Source organism: Coturnix japonica, chromosome 1, assembly GCF_001577835.2.
Source record: "Coturnix japonica isolate 7356 chromosome 1, Coturnix japonica 2.1, whole genome shotgun sequence".
NCBI classification, from domain to species: domain Eukaryota; kingdom Metazoa; phylum Chordata; class Aves; order Galliformes; family Phasianidae; genus Coturnix; species Coturnix japonica.
Window position 1 is genome coordinate 32,025,246 of NC_029516.1, and position 17,620 is coordinate 32,042,865.

Consider the following 17,620-nt stretch of genomic DNA (forward strand, 5'->3'; position numbering starts at 1 on the left):
TTTCAACAAAATCTGGATGTCATTTATAGCACAAAGTTTCTGATGGTACTGACTGACCTCCCTGCCAGCACAGGTCTAGCAAGCGTTAGGATGAGTTCTTTAGCTAACAGTGATGTGAGGTGGGTATCTTCACTTAAGGGCTACAGCTACTCCAGATACTATCTGGAACATTAGAGATTGAAAACTTGTGGCAGAAGGGGGGTCTTATTGTAGTAATGACTCCTTTTTTCTGTTAGTAGAGCCTGCCACATAAGGACAAGATGGAGCATTCAGCACTGTAGCCATTCACTTTGATCCTTTCACATTTTTATGTAGAAGTCATTTTCTACTGGTGACCAAGCTAGGAATGCAGCAAGGATGTGAGTAAGTTGTGTGCTGTGTTGAAGCAATCAGATAGCTAACTTTGCCGACTGCAGGACACTGCACTTCAAAGAACACTTTGCCTTGATGCTCCCGTGCTATCAGGGACAGAGCAAACAGACAAGCACCTTTAACAGACCTGGTGCAGCTTCTCAGTTGTCCCTCACTAGGCCTTGAGCTTTACACTCTACAAGGACAGCAAGTTTGCCCTGAAAATCCTTCATCACACAAATACCTCGATGTAAACCAAGGCTGGAATTCCTTGGAGGTGCTGTTGTTGCTGGAAATCTGTTTGGCCAGTGGACAAGTCCAGGCAGTTACCCACTACTTGTCGGAAGAAGTTAGTTGTCATGGGAAAGCAGCCTTACAGAGCTGCTGTGGTGCTGCCTATCTTCACACACCATTTGCAGCTCTCCTGTTCCTTGACGAGCCTTTTCGCCCATAAAAAATAATTAGGAAGTGTCACCGTGGGCAAATACACCTGAGAATGAGAGAAGGGAGACAGGCTGAAAACCAATCAGTCCTGATTGAAGTGAGGCAACTGAGCTCCTAACCCAGTGACATGCTCCTACACGGCCTTCATGTTCAAAACTGCAGAGGGAGAGGGGGACAGGAAGGCTGCTCATTTCTCTAGGGAAGTCATATTTCCTCCTAGCCTCCTAAATATCAGTTTAAAAAAATAATAATAAAGCCAAAATGCGCGCTGCTAATCAAACCATTACGCAAACGCACCGTACTGGGGCTGTTAGCAGGCTCCTCTGCCCTTATTAAGACGGAAAGAGGACACAGTGAAGCCATCCAAGCACCCCGTCCCTCAGCGCTGCATCTCCCCGCTCCCTGAGGTGCCGCCTGAGGGCTGCGCGCCACGCGGCCGTTACCCCGCGACCGTTAGGGGGCGCTTGAGGGGGAGCCAAGATGGCGGCGTGTGGCGCGGACCGCGCTGCGGCCTCGTAAGGCCCGCGGTCCTCCGGGCCGGGCGGCGAAGCGAGCGCGGCTGGCGGTGCGTGAGGGCTCGGCTAGAGAGCGCCGGGAGCCGACAGGACGCTCGGGGAGCCGCCTCGGGGCGTAGAGGAGCGGGGGTGGGGGAAGGCCGGAGAGCGGCTGAGGCGAGCGGCGCGGCTTCCGCCTGCCAGCGTCGGAGATGGGGCCGGCGGGGGGGGGGGGGCAGCGGGGACGGGGCGGCCTTCGGCTACGCTTCAACGTGAGTCAGCGCCTCCAACGCCCCGCAATGACTCGGCAGCGCCGCGACGGGTCATGTTCGGACATGTCGGGCTGCTGTGAGCGTAGCCAAGCCCCGACTTGCCGCTTGGCAGTGCTATATAAGGGCGGCCCGGCCCGCATGGCACGGCTGTTCCGAGCTCACGGCACGGGGGGTGGCGGCGATCCGGGGGTGCTGATGTAACGTGGAGCTTGTTCTTCCCCTGTGCTGCAGGCAGCTGTGCAATACCGAGATGTCCTCCCTGACGGACGGCTCTGCTGTCAGCGCCTCGGAGCAGGAGGCTCTGGTGAGTGAGCGTGGTCGGGTGCTGCTACCCGGAGCCCTGTGGCGAGCAGCCTGCTTGATTGTGAGGATGGGGCGAGCTGAATACCGATTCCGTGGTGAAGAGGTTTAAGACGAGTGATAAACTCTGGAAGATGTGTGGGAAAGCCATCGTGGCACAGCTGAAGGTTTAAAAATCGGCGTTTTCGCTTTCGATTCGGCTGGGCTTCGTAATTAGTCGGAGCCCCAGGGGGTTGCAGCGGGGCGATGCCGGCTGTGCGCTCCCCACGTCGGGGGCTTCTCTTCTCTGCTTTCGTAGGAGGCTCTTTATATGGATCCTGAGGTGTTTAAGCTCCCACACTTTCTTTCCTCGCCCTATAAGTTGCCTGTGCTTCCTCTGTGAAGCTGCCGTGTCCTGCGTGCTCCAAGGCGCTGGAACTTTCAGAAAGGGAATGAATAGACACGCGGTGTTGTCTGCAGGCTTTGCTATGCGTGATTCTTGCGACTGATCTGTTGCTAATGCACTAATTAATGCTTTGTGTTAATCGTAGCAAGTATTTGCCCTGCCAGGCAGGGGAGTTGGAACTACATGATCCTTGAGGTCCCTTCCAACCCGGGTCATTCTGTGATTCTGTGATTTGAAATGGAATATAGGGAAGCTTCCCTTCCTCCTCTAAAGAGTTTTTTTGTTGTCTCATATTTTATTCGGGGAATATTTTAGGATAACTGAAATTAGCCTGGCTATGGATTTGTGCTGTTAAAGTGGCAATGCTGTTACTGCACCCAGGAACTTCCAGCAGTTGTCATGCAGGCACTTTGCTTGCAGTTGTGGCTCCCCTGCGGCTTATTCTCATCCCCCTGCATTGTGCTGGCTGTTTGCAGGACAGTGCAATGAATGGGATCAGCCAGAGGGAAAAAGGGGGTGGGGGGAGAATCACTTGGGAGTGTTTTCTCCCTTTGCCCCGGGAATTGTTCACAGATTGGCTGTGGAGAGAAGTGCAGCGTGTGGGAGGGCACTGTGGGAATGGGAGTGACTGAAATACTACAGTGGGCAGGACGAGCTGTGCCCGTCCCAAGTGACAAGATTCAGGGGCAGAGCTGGCTCTTGCACTCTGGACTTCACAGTCATAAAGGTCTTAAGTTCAACTTCATGAAGCCAAAAGCTTGGATAGGTCGTCATGCACCTATGTGTCTTTTATATCAGGTTAATGTAGAAGGAAACCAGTCTGTGTGTATCTGTAGAGCTGAGTGAATAATTGCTGTATGCTGTTCTGCTTTAATCTCCACACAGGTTAAACCAAAGCCACTGTTGCTGAAGCTGTTGAAGTTAGCTGGTGCAGAAAAAGACACGTTTACTATGAAGGAGGTGAGGACTTTTAATTAATAAAGGTAGATGACAGTAAATCCAGGGAGATGGTTTTTCTGTTTTGGGTGATGGGGGGTGCAACAAATGGTGTTGAAACAAGGTTTTGGCTTGAGTTTTCCTGCTCACTTGGTAGGCAGTGTTTACCAAGTTTCTCAACATCTACAAAGGCTTCTGCCTGTCTGTAGAATAACAGAGTTCATAGGGGAAGATAGGTGAAAATTGCAGCACTGAGGGAGTTTTAGGCAATGGGAGTGGGAGGAGCAAATAACAATTTAATGTGTTTTCTTGTATTTGATCTTCAGAAAGCAAAACTTCTGTATGTAACAATGCCTGTGGTTTGTTTTACAGGTAATATTCTATCTTGGACAATATATTATGTCTAAACAATTATACGATCAAAAAGAGCAACATATTGTGCACTGTGCAAATGATCTTCTTGGGGATTTATTTGGAGTAACAAGCTTTTCAGTAAAAGAACACAGGTAAAATGGAATTCCTTTCTGAGAATCTGGTTGTGAAATAATGGAGAATGCAATCTGTACGGCCTTGTATTAATTTTCTATAGCTTGAAAAATGGTAAGCTCTCCTTCATCATTTGGTACCTGATGTAATCTTCTTTCCTCTGAACTAACCTTTGTGTCCATAATCACGAAATCCCAAACTTTCCACACGTTCATAAGTGTTGCAGTAGCTTCATGCAGACCATCCCAAGGTGAAAGAAAACTCTCTTCTGTAATGTAACAGCTGCAAAGGGATTGCAGAAGCATTTAACACCAGACTCCTGACCTGATTTATGTAAGAAGCAACATAGGTTTTAGCAGAGAACAGTAGTATGTAATCACAGTGTGTTCTCTTAGCCACTAATAGTGCCTTGCTACAGTATTTCAGCATTTCTTTTGAGCAAATTACTTGTCTTCCAAGACTACAGACATCAGAAGTCCCATCGTATAAAGCACTGATTGAGAATTCCTCTTGTTAAAAACGAATACTGATTTGTTAGGGGCTCTTTGTCAAAAGGATTGTGACTTTTCTGTTCTCTGACTGAGCGCATTTAGAAGCTAATGCTCTTTTACTCTACTGAGATGAATAAAATCTCTTCCTTTTCCTTTGGGTGAAACAATACTGAAAGTGCTTCAGCACTTCAGAATAACAGTTTCCTATATTTGCCATGGGAATTGCCTTGCTTTTCTAGGCAGTCTCCAGTTATCACAGTTGAAAAAAAACTGCAGAACTTTCCAGCAAAGTGTGGAATGTCTACATGAACTCTAAAGTAGCTAACGTGCATCATCTTTCTTTATCCCCATCTAAGGAGAATATATTCCATGATTTCCAGAAATCTGATAGCAGTCAATCAACAAGGTAAGCTAGTCTGGAACAGCCTTCTGTTTTGAGAAGTAGTAGAAGAGAAAACGTAACTCATGTTAATGCATCTTTCATCTGGTGCTCAGAAAGCATCTGCCTCTCCATAATTAACTGCTGGTGACTGCAGAGATCACAGATGAAGGCAAATTGAAGCAAACAGGATTTCTTTTGGGGGGTTGGGGAGGCTCTAAACTGCTTTGGGTAATGTGGGATTTGAACCAGGTGAAGCACAAACAGGACTTGATTGAGAAGCTGCTTGGTTTCCTCAGGGCTAGAACTGTGTTGGTGTTAAAGGCTCTAGTTCCAGAAATGAGCTTTGTGAGCTTATGCCAACAGTGAAGTCAGAGTGCATGCTTTCTGTTGTATTGGTGTTCAGTTTTCACTTCCAAAACAGTGACGTACATTTAGAACTGAACTGGAAGGTAGTAATGTCAACACTGAGTCCTCTTTGGGGGGGAAGGAACAACAAAAAGAAGCCACATACTTAACAAATAGATACGTTTTCTGCAGCATAAAGTACGTTAACTGTAATTTCTGGCTAATATAAGAAATGTAGCAGGAATTAAATAGTGGAAGCTGTTTTGTGAATGGGCTTCTAAATCCATATTGCAGCATGAAATGGTTTTAATTTTTCTAAGGGTGTGTATTCAGCTGCTGGATCTGTCTTCTTAAGGGCGGTCAGTATTAGTCCTTAATTGTTATGACAGCAAACTTAAATTCAGATACTTCTTCTTTGAAGGTAATGGATTAATTCATGGTCTGCCTGGTAATAAAGATACATAATTAACTGCAGTCTATTTTCTATCGAATGTCATTTAATTCATTGTTCACGTGAGGTGATAGCTAGTAAAATACAATTCATAGGAATGTAAAAGTATTTTGTACATATATCCTTCCATCTGCAGAATCACAGCTAACGTACAACATTCATTGGAATGGATTAATAACAAAATTCAGTGCTACTTTACTGCTTTGTTTTCAGATTCTACACTTGCTGATCCACCTCAGGATGACACCAGATTTCAGCTTGAAAAAGAAAATGTTCTAAAGGTAATCTTTAATATTACCTTTTATGTTCTAAGATGTAAATTTAGTTTCGTTTCTATATTGTTGCTTGTTTGGGTGCAGTTACAGTAATTGTGGCCCTCACCTCATGTTCATGTGTGGGCTTGTTGTGTATTTCTGTTAATCAGGAATCCATACCAGAATCAGAAGAAAAGCAGACTTCATCAAACGTGACTTCCCAGCCAACCACATCTTCTAGGAGGAGGACACACAGTGAATCTGGTACGTGCAGATTCATGATGCAGAGCTTTCAGTGTCATGACCGCTTCGAACAAACAAGGGCGTCTTGTTGCCTTAATGGCCTTGAGAGATGCTAACAAACCCTGTGATTCTCTGCTTATCTGAACCAGAGTGTTCAGCCTGGAAGAGATACGCAATTCCTCGCACTGCTCCAGTGTCACATTACGGTTTGGGTTACTAGAGGTGTTAAGTGAGCCAACAGAATCATTTGTTTTGTGGATCTACCCAAATGATTCACATCAGCAGGCCTTGGTTGTGCTGTCTTTGTAATGAGAACACTTCTGTCTCTACTGATGCAGTCAAATGCGTTCCAGGTCCCTCTGTAAATAGCCACAACACTTTACATTTTCTTTGCTCTGAAAGCCATTCTCATTGGATTTCAGTTGGTATTGCAGCTGGATGTATTTAGGCATCTGACAATTCCTTAAGCATTTCATAAGTCTGCCCACTTGAGCATTATATTTGTCTCCAGCTCTTCTTTATTGTGGTTAATAATCACAATATATCTGCAAACTCTGGAGTGTTTCTCCTGATAATTAGCAAACAACAAATTGCTCAGCAAAATGTTGTGTAACTTTAAATCGCTCCATGGAGGTGTTCTGTACAGTTGAACTGAAGTACTGTCCTTTCAGATTCCTTGCACGGCTTTATTTCATCACTTTTATTACATCGTGAGTTGACACTTGAACTAACTGGGCAGTGAGAACCTGTCGTTGCATAGGTAGTTTTTTTTTTTTCTTCATCTGCTTGGGAACATTTTAAAGTTCCTCAGTTTTTGTGAAGTGTTTTTTTTTGTGTGTGTGTTCAGCATAGACTTCTGTCTTATTCAGTCCAAGAACTGTGCTGCTTTGACAAGCGGTTTGCACTAAATTAAAAGAACATTTTAATGTTGCAACAAAACCTGATAAATGGATGGAAAGTCACAGTTAATCGACATCACCTGTAATATTTAGGCATGACCCAGAGCATGGAAGGTCCTGTGTTGTGCTTACTTATTGTAGGTTTGATTATTAACTCTTGCCTTTGCATCCATTTATTAGCTTGTTACAACCTTAAAAGTTCTTTTAATATAGTGTTTTTATATACACTTCTTTTCTAATTTATAGGAAATCTTCCTTTTAAACCAATGTTATTGTTAAATTGTCAATGGTAGCGGCTCCTTTGGAGCCTCTTACATAGTGTATAGCAAACTTGTGGTGGTACAGTATCAGTACAGCATGGAGCCATGGCAACTATAAATGAGGACAATGATGGAGAGGAGCAACCCTTGGGCCTGGGGGCACCAAATTTGGTGGGGCTCTCAGGGCGGAAAAAGAAAAGGGGCTGAGCCAAGAAGCACCAAGGGAAAGTGAGAGAAGTCTCAAAGTATGTACAAGTGTTTTGTTCTCTTTTCTTTTACAATGAAAGATTCAAGACTTGGACACTTGTGGATTTTTGGTGTGTTTCCAAGGGCCAGGCTGAAGTTGGGCAATAGAGGGGACATGCAGAGGGTGCCTGTAGGGGACAGCAGGTTCTTACCGAGGTCTGAACCAAGTTGTCCTCATGGGGAATTTTCACTCCACTGTGCATATGAACCGACTTTGTAATGCTTTCTTAAAGATTATTTTTTCTTATCAAACATTCTAAAAGTCAGTGGAGCTGAATTTCGACTTACTGCCCCATAGATGCTGTCTCCCTACCGCTTATGCTGCAGTAGATCGATGTATCAAAACATGATATACGTAAAAAAAAAAGCACTGCTTTTGGGCTTTCAGACTGAGCGTATTTAATAAGTACAATTTAAAGTATTTTCATGCTTCAGTTTTCCTGTAGTATGTTAGCCTTGAAGATTTTCTTATTCACGTGTTGTCCAACTCATTCGCATAATGATGTATTAGAAAAATTCAGAGTAAATACAACTGCACTTAGTGCTAATGCTGTCAAATACCTTGAGGTGTTAGAAGCTTGTTGAAGCTGAATCTGGCCTGCCATGAGGTCCTCTGCACACATTTGATCTGGGAGCAAGTGACTCATCTCCCTCCAAATTCTGGGGCGGCCTTTTAAGCCTCCTGAAAGCCTCTTTCTGTCCTCTGACTGTAGATGGGGTTAGTACAATTAAAGTCCTAACTGCATTGCTTAAAGTTAATAGAGGCTTATTATGAGTGGCATGTGTGAAAAGGTAAAAATGTTTCCAAGTATGCTGTTATTTTGTTTCTTACATGTGGAGGCTGCCACTTAAGAGCTATGCTGGTGGCACAAGTAGCAAAAGCCAGCCCCTGAATTGCTGGTTTCAGGAATGTTTCACCTTTCATGTTGGTACTGTGTTGTCTTAATTTCTGTTGCCTCTATGTAGTTCTTGATAATTCTATGAATTCTTGAATTTCTACTTACATAAACTGTATTTTAAGCTGCTGTTTAAAAAAAAAAAATTATATATATTAAAAAAAAAAAACCCTGCACATTGCATTGATGTTTTGGAGTAATAAAGATTTTTGAATATGCCCAGAAGAAAATTCTTCAGATGATGGGCACAGCGACAGAAGAAAACGTCATAAGTCAGACAGCATCTCGTTGACCTTTGATGAGAGTCTCTCCTGGTGTGTAGTCAGCGGGCTGTGCCGGGACAGAAGCAATAGCAGCGACTCCACAGATTCTGTCTCCATTCCGGTAAGTCAAATCATGGTTTTGGCTTTTGGTGGTATGGTTTGCAGTTACCACAAGTGCAAATATCCATCTTTAAACATCGCTTTTGTAATTAATTTGTGTCATCTGAGGACTGAGTTTGAGGAAAGAGAAGTAGGGAGGGATATTCATAAAAACCAAATGCTTACATTTGGCACAGTATGGGGAAAATATCAGATACCTTTCTTTTAAAATAAGTATTTTTTAGAGTGATGAAAGAAGAAGAGTAGTCTCTAATGGTCTGTAATTCTTCATAGTTGTAGGTCACTGGTAATTTCGTTACAGCTTTGCTACTGAAGGCCTAAGCTGGCAGTGTTCTTAGTGCTGTATTCTGAATTACTGAGCTCAGACTGTACGCTAATGTTTTATTTTGTTGATGGAAAAAATAGAGAGTTTAATGAACATGCCAAAAGACAGCGTGTATCCTTACGCTTGTTAGGAGAGCCTTAGTGGAATAATAGCAGCAGGCTCCAGGGTGGCCATAGGTAATCTGCTTCTTCTATTCCAGGGGCAACAGGAAGCTTTCAGATCTAGCTTTGTTTAGCCAGCTGTAATCCTATTGTCTCCTTAGCGCTATTCCATCTAACAGCAGCTGTTCTCATTCCTTCCACAGCTGCTACATTGATCGTTGTTGTTTGGTTTGGTTTTTTTCCTCTTCTCATCTTAATGATTATGGATGTGGACTAATGAGATTGAACGTGTGTTTTCTTTCTTTTCATTCAGGATCTTGAGGCCAGTTCGTTAAGTGAAAACTCTGATTGGTTTGACCACGGTTCTGTTTCAGACCAGTTCAGTGTAGAGTTTGAAGTTGAATCTATTTATTCAGAAGACTATAGCCATAATGAAGAGGGACAGGAGCTCACAGATGAAGATGATGAGGTACTTTTTGATTTTTTTAGAGCCAAGGGAAGGAAATTACTTGAACACTAAATGTTGAGATTCCAACAAGAAGCAACAGTAATTCTTTGGGTGTGCAATGTGACAAATTGCATCCACGTGTTTGATTGCAACTCACTAGCTGGGGTTGAGACTGTTCTTACATTACATTAATGAGTTCTGTTCTCATTACATTAATGAATCTGTCCTCACTCTGGGCCACCTTTATACCAGCATGATCTGCCCCAGCTCCATGCTTCTCTTGTACTGGGAGCCCAGAATGGATACAGTACTCCAGGTGTGACCCCACCAGCATTGAGTAGAACCACTGCACCAGCAGTTCCTTCTGTCTGGGATAACTCCACATTTTAATCCAAAATGCATTCCTAATGTAAAAGATTCTTCCCCATCCCCAAATCAGTCATCAGTTTTTATGGAGTTACTTGTTAATAGGGAGCGTACGTGTCATTTTGTTATTGCATTTTAATAAAAGTAGTCTATTAGAAGCCAGATGTTGAGTTGAACACCAAACATCAGTTACATCAGTGTTTCTGTATTTTTAATTGAAATAGGTCTATCAGCTGACTATATATGAAGATGAAGATAGTGATTCTGATTCGTTCAATGAAGATCCAGAGATTTCTCTAGCCGTGAGTAAAACCTTGACTGGCAAAGCATCGTTGGTTGGGTGAACTAACAGTAGGTGGTCAGGGCATGTAGATGAATCCAAAATATGGATGTTTTGGAAAGTATCTTACTAGGTTTCTTGGTGCATTAAAAGAAATGCTAACTCAGTTTCATTGACTTTGTGTATTTTGAGTCTAGATTTGACTTCTTATGCAAAAGAAAGGGGTAAAAAAATAACATTAAGTTATATACGTTATGAAAATGCTATTCCTTTAAGTCATAATGTCTAGTTTTATTGTCCAGCCTCAGTGAAGCAACCCGTGACACGGAGATGTGAATGCAAATCTGTTTGCAACAGTACTGTGAAATTATTGGATGGCTTCTGTTAAGCTTTGTGGGAAGGTTCCTGTAGTGTTGGGAGGAAGTTCAGGATTTTGGAGCAAAATATACAGGCGTGAGAAAAATACATGCTGTAATTTAAAAGCATCTTCATTTGTTGCTCGTTTTAGCTGAGGCTTGAAGATTGCTGCTATGAAGAGCTGCCTGAAATGCTTGTTTCATGGTAGTCTGTAGGCTGGGGGACTTTGCTGTAAAACACAGGGCAAGCCACCGTCTGGATACACAGCACTGCTTAGGTGTGGAAAAGTCCCTGTACTCAGTTTTTAGGGCTTAGTCTCTTAGGCTTTTGATGTCGCTGATGCTGTTCAGAACTTAAAGCAGGAAACACTGCAGGTTTTTCAAATAAGAAGTTTAGTTTAATTTTTTTCCACTTGTACGCGTTGATTCTGAGGAGGGTGTTGGTCCTTACAGGCAAAGCGTGTCTTTAATGAGATGGTAGCTTGCTTTTTTTAATGGTATGGAGGAAGCTCTGAGACACATTGATGCTACTCTTTAATGTTTGGTGCCTCTGTGAGTGCTGCTCGGCTGTGTCAGAGTGCCCTCATCCGGTCGCTCTGCACACCAACAGCTCAGCATCCCTTCAGTCTCCACCGGTTTCCAGTTGCTGACATGCATAGGAATAACCACCACTTGGCCAGAAAGAAGTTTCTTAAATGTTGGCTAAGAAATAGTAAGCCAGTATTATTACACTTGTATTTCATAAATGTACTGTAAGGAAGAAAATAGCGAGTTATATAACAATGAGGCTATTTTAATCCAGGTCCATAAAACGGAGTTGGACACTGAGTGGAATTCTTATATAAATTTGTTGATAGCTCCAAATCGCTATTATTTTTAGCAGTAATTAATTCTTAATGATCTCTAAATACTTCAGTAGTGAGCGTTCTTAAGTGGCTAAAGCTGTTTCATCCTTTAATTTACTAAAGGACTATTGGAAGTGCCCTAAATGTAGCGAAATGAATCCTCCGCTCCCGCGACATTGCCACCGATGTTGGGCCCTCCGTGAGGACTGGCTTCCTGATGAGAAGAGCGATAAATTGGTGAATAGCAAATTAGAAGGTTCTTTCCACCTGGAATCTGACAAAGGTTTTGATGTTCCTGACTGTAAGAAAGTGAAAATGAATGAAGATAAAGAACCGGCTGTGGAGGAGAATGAAGATAAAACAGCCCAGATACCTGAATCCCAGGAAAGTGAAGATTATTCTCAGCCATCTACATCTAGTAGCGTGTTTTGCAGCAGTCAGGAGGACTTTAGGGAACCTGAGAAGAAAGAAATGAAAGACAAAGAGGAAGGTATGGAGTCCAGTCTGCCTGTTAGCAGCATAGAGCCCTGTGTTATATGCCAGAGCAGGCCGAAAAATGGCTGCATAGTACACGGCAAGACAGGACATCTCATGTCATGCTTTACGTGCGCAAGAAAACTGAAGAAGAGGAACAAACCATGTCCGGTGTGCAGGCAGCCCATACAAATGATTGTACTAACTTATTTTGGCTAGGGTGATGGAAAGCAACTAAAAGTACTCATAAACTGGTACAGCAAATAAGAGAGAAAGAAATTATTTTTATATGCTTATTGCAGGTTAATATTTTGGGTGTCTTAACGTTTGGTATGAAAAGTCATTGCTGAAGTAAACGCACTGGAATTGTTAAGGATAGCCTGATATTTGCTAGTTAATTTAACACGGAACGTTTTAAATCTCTCTCAGTAGAAGTAACCGATTCTTGTTGGTCAGTGTTTGACTTTCCAGGTGTTTTACTGTACAAAAAAGCAATGTTTCAATTACAGTATTGAGTACAAATATTGTAAGCCCTTGTTCAGGGATGATCAGAGAAGGGATGTTCTGAAGAGTTCATTTAAAGTCAGTTAAGAAGAAAGAAGATTGCATTCCACAGTGTGTTGCCTAGTGAAAGCACCAGGCAGAATCAGAACCATCTGAGTAAGGCAATAAAAGAACAAAATAGAGCCTTGTTTCCCTCACTCCCAAAAAAATTAAATCCTTTTAAGAGGGAAATCTTTTGGATGTTTGTTGGGAAACCAGGGGAGTTGTGGTGGAAAGTAACATTCAAGATCTGGGAAATTGAAGAGAGTACGGTGTCTTTAGTTTTTATAATGTACTTTGTGAACTCCGGGGCTGTATGAGTACGCTGTGAGGAGTCTCTGACCAGTTCCAGTTCTAGGTTACCTCTTAAATATCCTGAGAAAGACTTTTAAAACATGGTGTGGATGTGGTGGTCTGTACTGCCCTTATTACTTTAGCAGAGCGTGAAAGATGTGAACAGGAGAAAGAAACAAAGAACTTAGAGTTAAAAAGCAAGGCAAACTGGCAACAATAGGGGATGTTTATAGGTTGGTTTTTTCTGGACTTATGTAAAAATAGTAAGAAAAAAAGTCCACCTCCACCTGCAGAGACAGAGAAGCTTGTGTCTTTTTCCTTTACACAGTTCTTCACATTCAGCAGCCTTTCCAACTTTTGCCATTCTCTTTTTCTTCTCTACCACAAGAACTTTGAAAACCTGCTGCAAAGGTTTTTGGCTAAATGAGAGTTTGTCTCAGTTGGATCCGTCCGTCCTTCGTTTAGCTCTTATTTCCTCACTGTGCTTCCACAAAACCCTCGTGAAATGTATCTGTTCCTTTATGAAGAAATCTGCTCATTGACTTAGGTCTGTGATGCATTCAAAGGAGGTAACGTGAGTATATCTTTGTAAGCTAAAGTGGTCTAAAAATGTAGTTAGGTTTCTCATCTGACCTGTTCTTCAGGCGGAGAGTTCCCGCACAAGTGGCTTCTATCTGTTCCTTGGGATGACCAGACTCCGAAGGGATTTGGGTGTTCTCAGTTCATTAATTTGGCACATAGTCACAGTTCAACTGTCCTGCAGGGGCCAACAAATAGTCTTAGAGTCAGGAGAGCTCCAGGAGTGGAAATGAGATCTAAATGCAGAAGTTGTGCTGTGTTTTACCATCCCACAACCCTCAGGGAAGTGGCTTCCTTACCTTTGCAGCGCCAGTGCAAAACTGCCTCTGTGCCAGCTCAAAGACCTGAGGTGTTAAAATCACTTTAACATCAGAGCTGAAATATTGATTCCAGTATAAATGCCTGGAAACCAGGACTGGAAACACCAGGAATACAGGGAAGTACCTTTCATTTTCCTATGTGCTTCCTTGTGGAAAGTAAAAAATGTACAGCAGAAACTTGGTAAACTCGTGTGACTGCAAAAAAATTCCTAGAGTACCTGTGTTGGTGATAAAGTTTGTTTGTACATTTGAGCTACATGTTGAAAGCTACTGCTAAAAGGCATCGGTATCTTTGAAGCTTCACCACTGTTCATTTTTACTAAACAAAACAGAAAACTCACTTGTATGTTCCTTTAAATAAAGAATTGCTGTAGGTGCAGATCCTGCCTCCATTAACACTGCTTCCTCTTCATTTCCCTGCATTTGTATTTGATAAATGGAAGCACAGCGAATCTTGCAGACACCGTTAACTGCTGCTGCAGATCAGAACTGATCCTATTGGTCTGCAATGTGCAGCTGGCTGAGAATCCCCAACTTGTGTAGTTGGGAAGCACTGATTAAATGGGGAGTGTCCTTAAGGGACACTGCGATGGATGAATTCTTAATGTCTTTTTCAATTTGATCCCTTCTCTGCAGTCACTGTTTGCTGTGGAACTCCCAGCTGTGGGGAGCAGCTGTTACTAACCCAGTTTCTGCTGGGACAAATTTGCCATCCTGCTCTGGGCATTCATTTCCAGCTCCCTTGTGTGATCTCCATATTGTAGGAGGAAGAAAAAAATCAGCTCTTAAAAATGGCTGACTAGTCACAGCAGTGCTGTTGCTGTTTGCAAGCACTCAGCTTTGGGGTTTTCCTTCAGAAACAATTTCACCTCCTATTAAATCTGAGTTGGCAAAAGGTAAAACAGGCATATACAGCACAGCTGACTTTGTGACCTCAAGTTTTACTTCCTTAGCACATGTTCTGTGGAGAGCAGCCCTGGGAACACTCACTGCTCCACACAGCACCAAGGAGGTGGGTAATTTGGGGGCCTGCATCCTTGGCCATGTTACTTTCTTAAATTTTTATTGTGAATTCTGTTTTCTGGCTTAATGTTCCTTTTACCAGCCAGTGAGGTTTGTTGTTTGCTAGTTGTTGTCTTCTGCATTCTTTTTTAAAAGCGTGCCTTACAGATAATAAGGGAGCAGGGTGATCTGCCTTGTTTCCTATTGGAGACATGTGCAGGGCAGAGCAGTAACCAGCTGAGAACAGTGTTTGGTCTGACATGCTGGAGCCTTTGGCTTTATCACCATGCAGTCACCATGCACTGTGCTCTGCAGTGCTGGCTGGAAGCTTCCACTGCTCTTCTCTGTGGCAGATAACCATTGCCCGTCCTCGTGTCATGGTGCAAAAGCTGGCAGTGTCGTGGCATGAAAGTGTTCTTACTTGGCGAGGCCTTTGAGATCGTTATTTAATATTGTACACGTTTTAATCATTAATTTATTGCAGTTTGTAAATTTTCTTGTGCTTATAGTTAGTGGTGTGAGCTTTAATTTATTGGATTGGTTTGTTGGTACCTGTACAGACACACACGTGTGCTTAGTAAGTCACTATAAGTCATCCTATAGGAGGGATATTTAAGAAATCGTAGCATGCAGGCAGAGATACAGGCCATATTCAGGTGGAGAGATGGACAATGTATGCCTTTGTTCTCACTTTTCCTTCCCTTAACACTGTCTTGATGTTGAAGCTGCAAAATGCTCGTTGAAAAGAGTCAGAAGCCAATGCCATGTGAGCACAGGGGAACTGCTTGGGTGGTGGTTTGCGTTGAAATGCTTTTGCGTCTCCCACTGCAGCCACACAGTGCTCTGTGGTGCTGCTGACATCAGAGGGCAGTGTGTGGAAGGAAGAACTGATCAGAGGGAGGCGTCACACTGAACATGAAGGTGACCAAAGGAGCTGGGGGAACAGGCAGGACTGAGAAGGCTGCAGTTGTGGTAACTGCCTGTGTGCTTCAGGTGGGCAGTGGTTGGGTACAGCTGCTGCTGGGGCCACAGCAGGAAATCATTAGAAGCATTATGAAACAACAAAATAAGGTGAATAAATGAATCGGTATTTGGTTGAAATATTCCTTCTCAACTTAACCTGAGGTACTGTTGTGTTTATCCCAGGCAGAGGAGATCCTCTGCTGTGCAGCACAGACTAAACAAAGGGTTGTTGCTGCTGCATTAAGTGCCAGTGGAAAAGAGCTTTGGGCACGTGCACTTGTGACTTACAGGGTGGCACAGCTCCTGCCTGCCTCCAGCTCTGCTCACTGTCTTTGTTACTCACGGTGCATGGGGGCTTATGAGGGTAGATATGAGGGCCTCATCTTGCGGTGTTGCTTCCAACTAACGTATACTTGCTTACCACAGGTGCACTGAAGAAGAGGTCTGTCACGTATATTGTATGTGTAAAAGTTGTTGTTGACACTAGAGCAGTGTTGTCTTCTCCTTTTCTCACTAGCTGTTACTTTCCAGGGGCAGTTTTTGTTTTTGAGCCAAATTAACGGCGCTCACCATCCCAATGACAAACACCTGAAATATCAAATAGTGTTTCCCAGAGCAGAGTCTTACTTAACTAGACAGCTGAGTGTAATATTATTTAACTATGCAATTTTGTCACTCCTGTAGTGCTGTCCCTGTGGCTTAGTGGGTGTCATTCAATAAGATACAGCTCTCCGCTCACAGTGCACAGAAGAATTTCCAACATGTACTATATATTTGGGTTTCAGGTTTTCCTCTGCTGAGGAAACTAAACATTTTATCTGTTTAAAAGCTTTAAATAAAGATGTTCATATCCTCCTCAGTGCTTTTTTCATGGCCGTGATTTGATGTTTTTGAAGTGCTGCTTGATTTTCATGCATCTTTTTAATTGTGGAACAGCAGTGCAGGTTCCTGGGGTGGGTAGTACAGAGTGTCCTGCATCACATGCCTTAAGGAGATGTCATTTACGGCATAAGGAACAAAATCAGAACCCAGGCTGTGCACTGGTACTGGCCTTTAACTTGTGAGCACTCTACAGTGGCACAGGCTGGCACCAAGGCTCCAGCACACAGCCCCTTGGCACATACCTCCTGCTACTTCCTCCCTGCATCCTTTCTTAGAACGGGCATTACTGATGTTATTTCAGTCCTGATCGGTCTCGTTTGTCTAGACAGGAAAGAGCAGAGTTAGAAGTGTCATTCTTCATTTTTAGCAGTGGCTTTATTATGAGAAATTCGGATGGAACTAATTGCTTGCATGTGTGTGGGCACACAAACTGCTGGTCCAACAGAGCACCACTGGGACACACTTGCAGCACAATTTCAAACTGTTTTTGAACCTCTGGCAAGTTCTTTAACGAAGTGTGTCTGTAACACTGCATCCGACTGTACAGTATTTCTTTGAAGTAAAATATCGTCGTAGAAAAGTGACAGTCTAATTAAAGTATAACATCCGATTGTCAAGGCAATATTTTACAAAAATGCAATAAACATGATTAAAAACCCAATTCTCAGCTTTACAAAAACATTCTCTTACATACAATCTTCGTTTCAGAAGCCGGAGGGTTTTGCCACGTCACGTAACTCCTGACTTCATTTGAAAATGGAAATCGTAACCATTACTAAAACCAAGATGTGTAGAGTTGGTTTTACTGCAGCTGACGTGCGTTCGAGCTCCTGGTACAGGGGGGTTCTGGGGCACGAAGCAGGGCTTGGTTTGACAGACACATCTGGGAAGGAGAAGTCTTGTTTCAGAGCGCTGAAGTTAGCGGTGTTGTCAGGGATGTCCACTGTCTTCAGCATCGATTTGAATCCTGGTACCGTAGCCTGGGAACAAGCACAAAAGATTTCTTACTTGGTTTTAAACACCGAGTTCTGCTCTGAAGCTTGTTTACAGTTTCAGTATATAGAAAAATGTTCTAAATGTAAGTTGAGCTAAACAAGAGGAAATAACAAAAGCTGAGCTGGGAATGGTAACAGAACACTTGTTTTCTCCCCACAGTTCCCAAGAAGGCTCTGCTAATTTTATTTGTGTCAGGGCCTCTCAGTGGATGAACCCACTAAATTGCTTCACAACATCTCTGGGTTGGGGTGTTGCCTCTGTAAGGTGTTGTACTGATGGAGATTGCTTGCCTCTGGGTGCCCAGTGAAGGTCTGCTGCCACACTCCCT

At 43.1% G+C, this 17,620-nt stretch overlaps 2 protein-coding genes across 4 annotated transcripts in view; one reads left to right on the forward strand and one right to left on the reverse strand.

Moving 5' to 3' along the window:
• Positions 1–1,260: 1,260 nt before the first annotated feature.
• On the forward strand, positions 1,261–16,269 carry MDM2 (MDM2 proto-oncogene). Of its 3 annotated transcripts, XM_015856226.2 has the most exons (11): positions 1,261–1,360; positions 1,793–1,865; positions 3,132–3,206; positions 3,555–3,688; positions 4,516–4,565; positions 5,551–5,618; positions 5,762–5,855; positions 8,362–8,519; positions 9,258–9,413; positions 9,983–10,060; positions 11,363–16,269. In XM_015856226.2, exons 2-11 carry the CDS (start codon positions 1,812–1,814, stop codon positions 11,930–11,932), a joined length of 1,437 nt encoding a protein of 478 aa, XP_015711712.1. In that variant the 5' UTR covers positions 1,261–1,360; positions 1,793–1,811; the 3' UTR covers positions 11,933–16,269. The 3 variants fall into 3 exon arrangements, with proteins under 3 accessions (XP_015711712.1, XP_015711703.1, XP_032299360.1); XM_015856217.2 differs by lacking the exon at positions 1,261–1,360 and having other exon boundaries at positions 1,690–1,865; positions 8,359–8,519; XM_032443469.1 differs by lacking the exons at positions 1,261–1,360; positions 1,793–1,865; positions 3,555–3,688 and having other exon boundaries at positions 8,359–8,519.
• CPM (carboxypeptidase M) overlaps positions 14,933–17,620 on the reverse strand; it is a 30,536-nt gene continuing 27,848 nt past the window's right edge. The window contains exon 9 of the mRNA XM_015856241.2: positions 14,933–17,276. Coding sequence (XP_015711727.1) covers positions 17,043–17,276 — 234 coding nt within the window. The 3' untranslated portion in view covers positions 14,933–17,042. The remainder of the gene's footprint in view (positions 17,277–17,620) is intronic.

What these genes read in the sequence shown, in the direction of transcription:
- MDM2 (XM_015856217.2), top strand. Translation starts at nt 1,812, where the DNA reads ATGTCCTCCCTGACGGACGGCTCTGCTGTCAGCGCCTCGGAGCAGGAG. An exon ending in GATAGCAGTCAATCAACAAG is followed by an intron (nt 4,566 to 5,550) that starts GTAAGCTAGTCT and finishes CTTTGTTTTCAG; the next exon opens with ATTCTACACTTGCTGATCCA. An exon ending in AAAAAGAAAATGTTCTAAAG is followed by an intron (nt 5,619 to 5,761) that starts GTAATCTTTAAT and finishes TCTGTTAATCAG; the next exon opens with GAATCCATACCAGAATCAGA.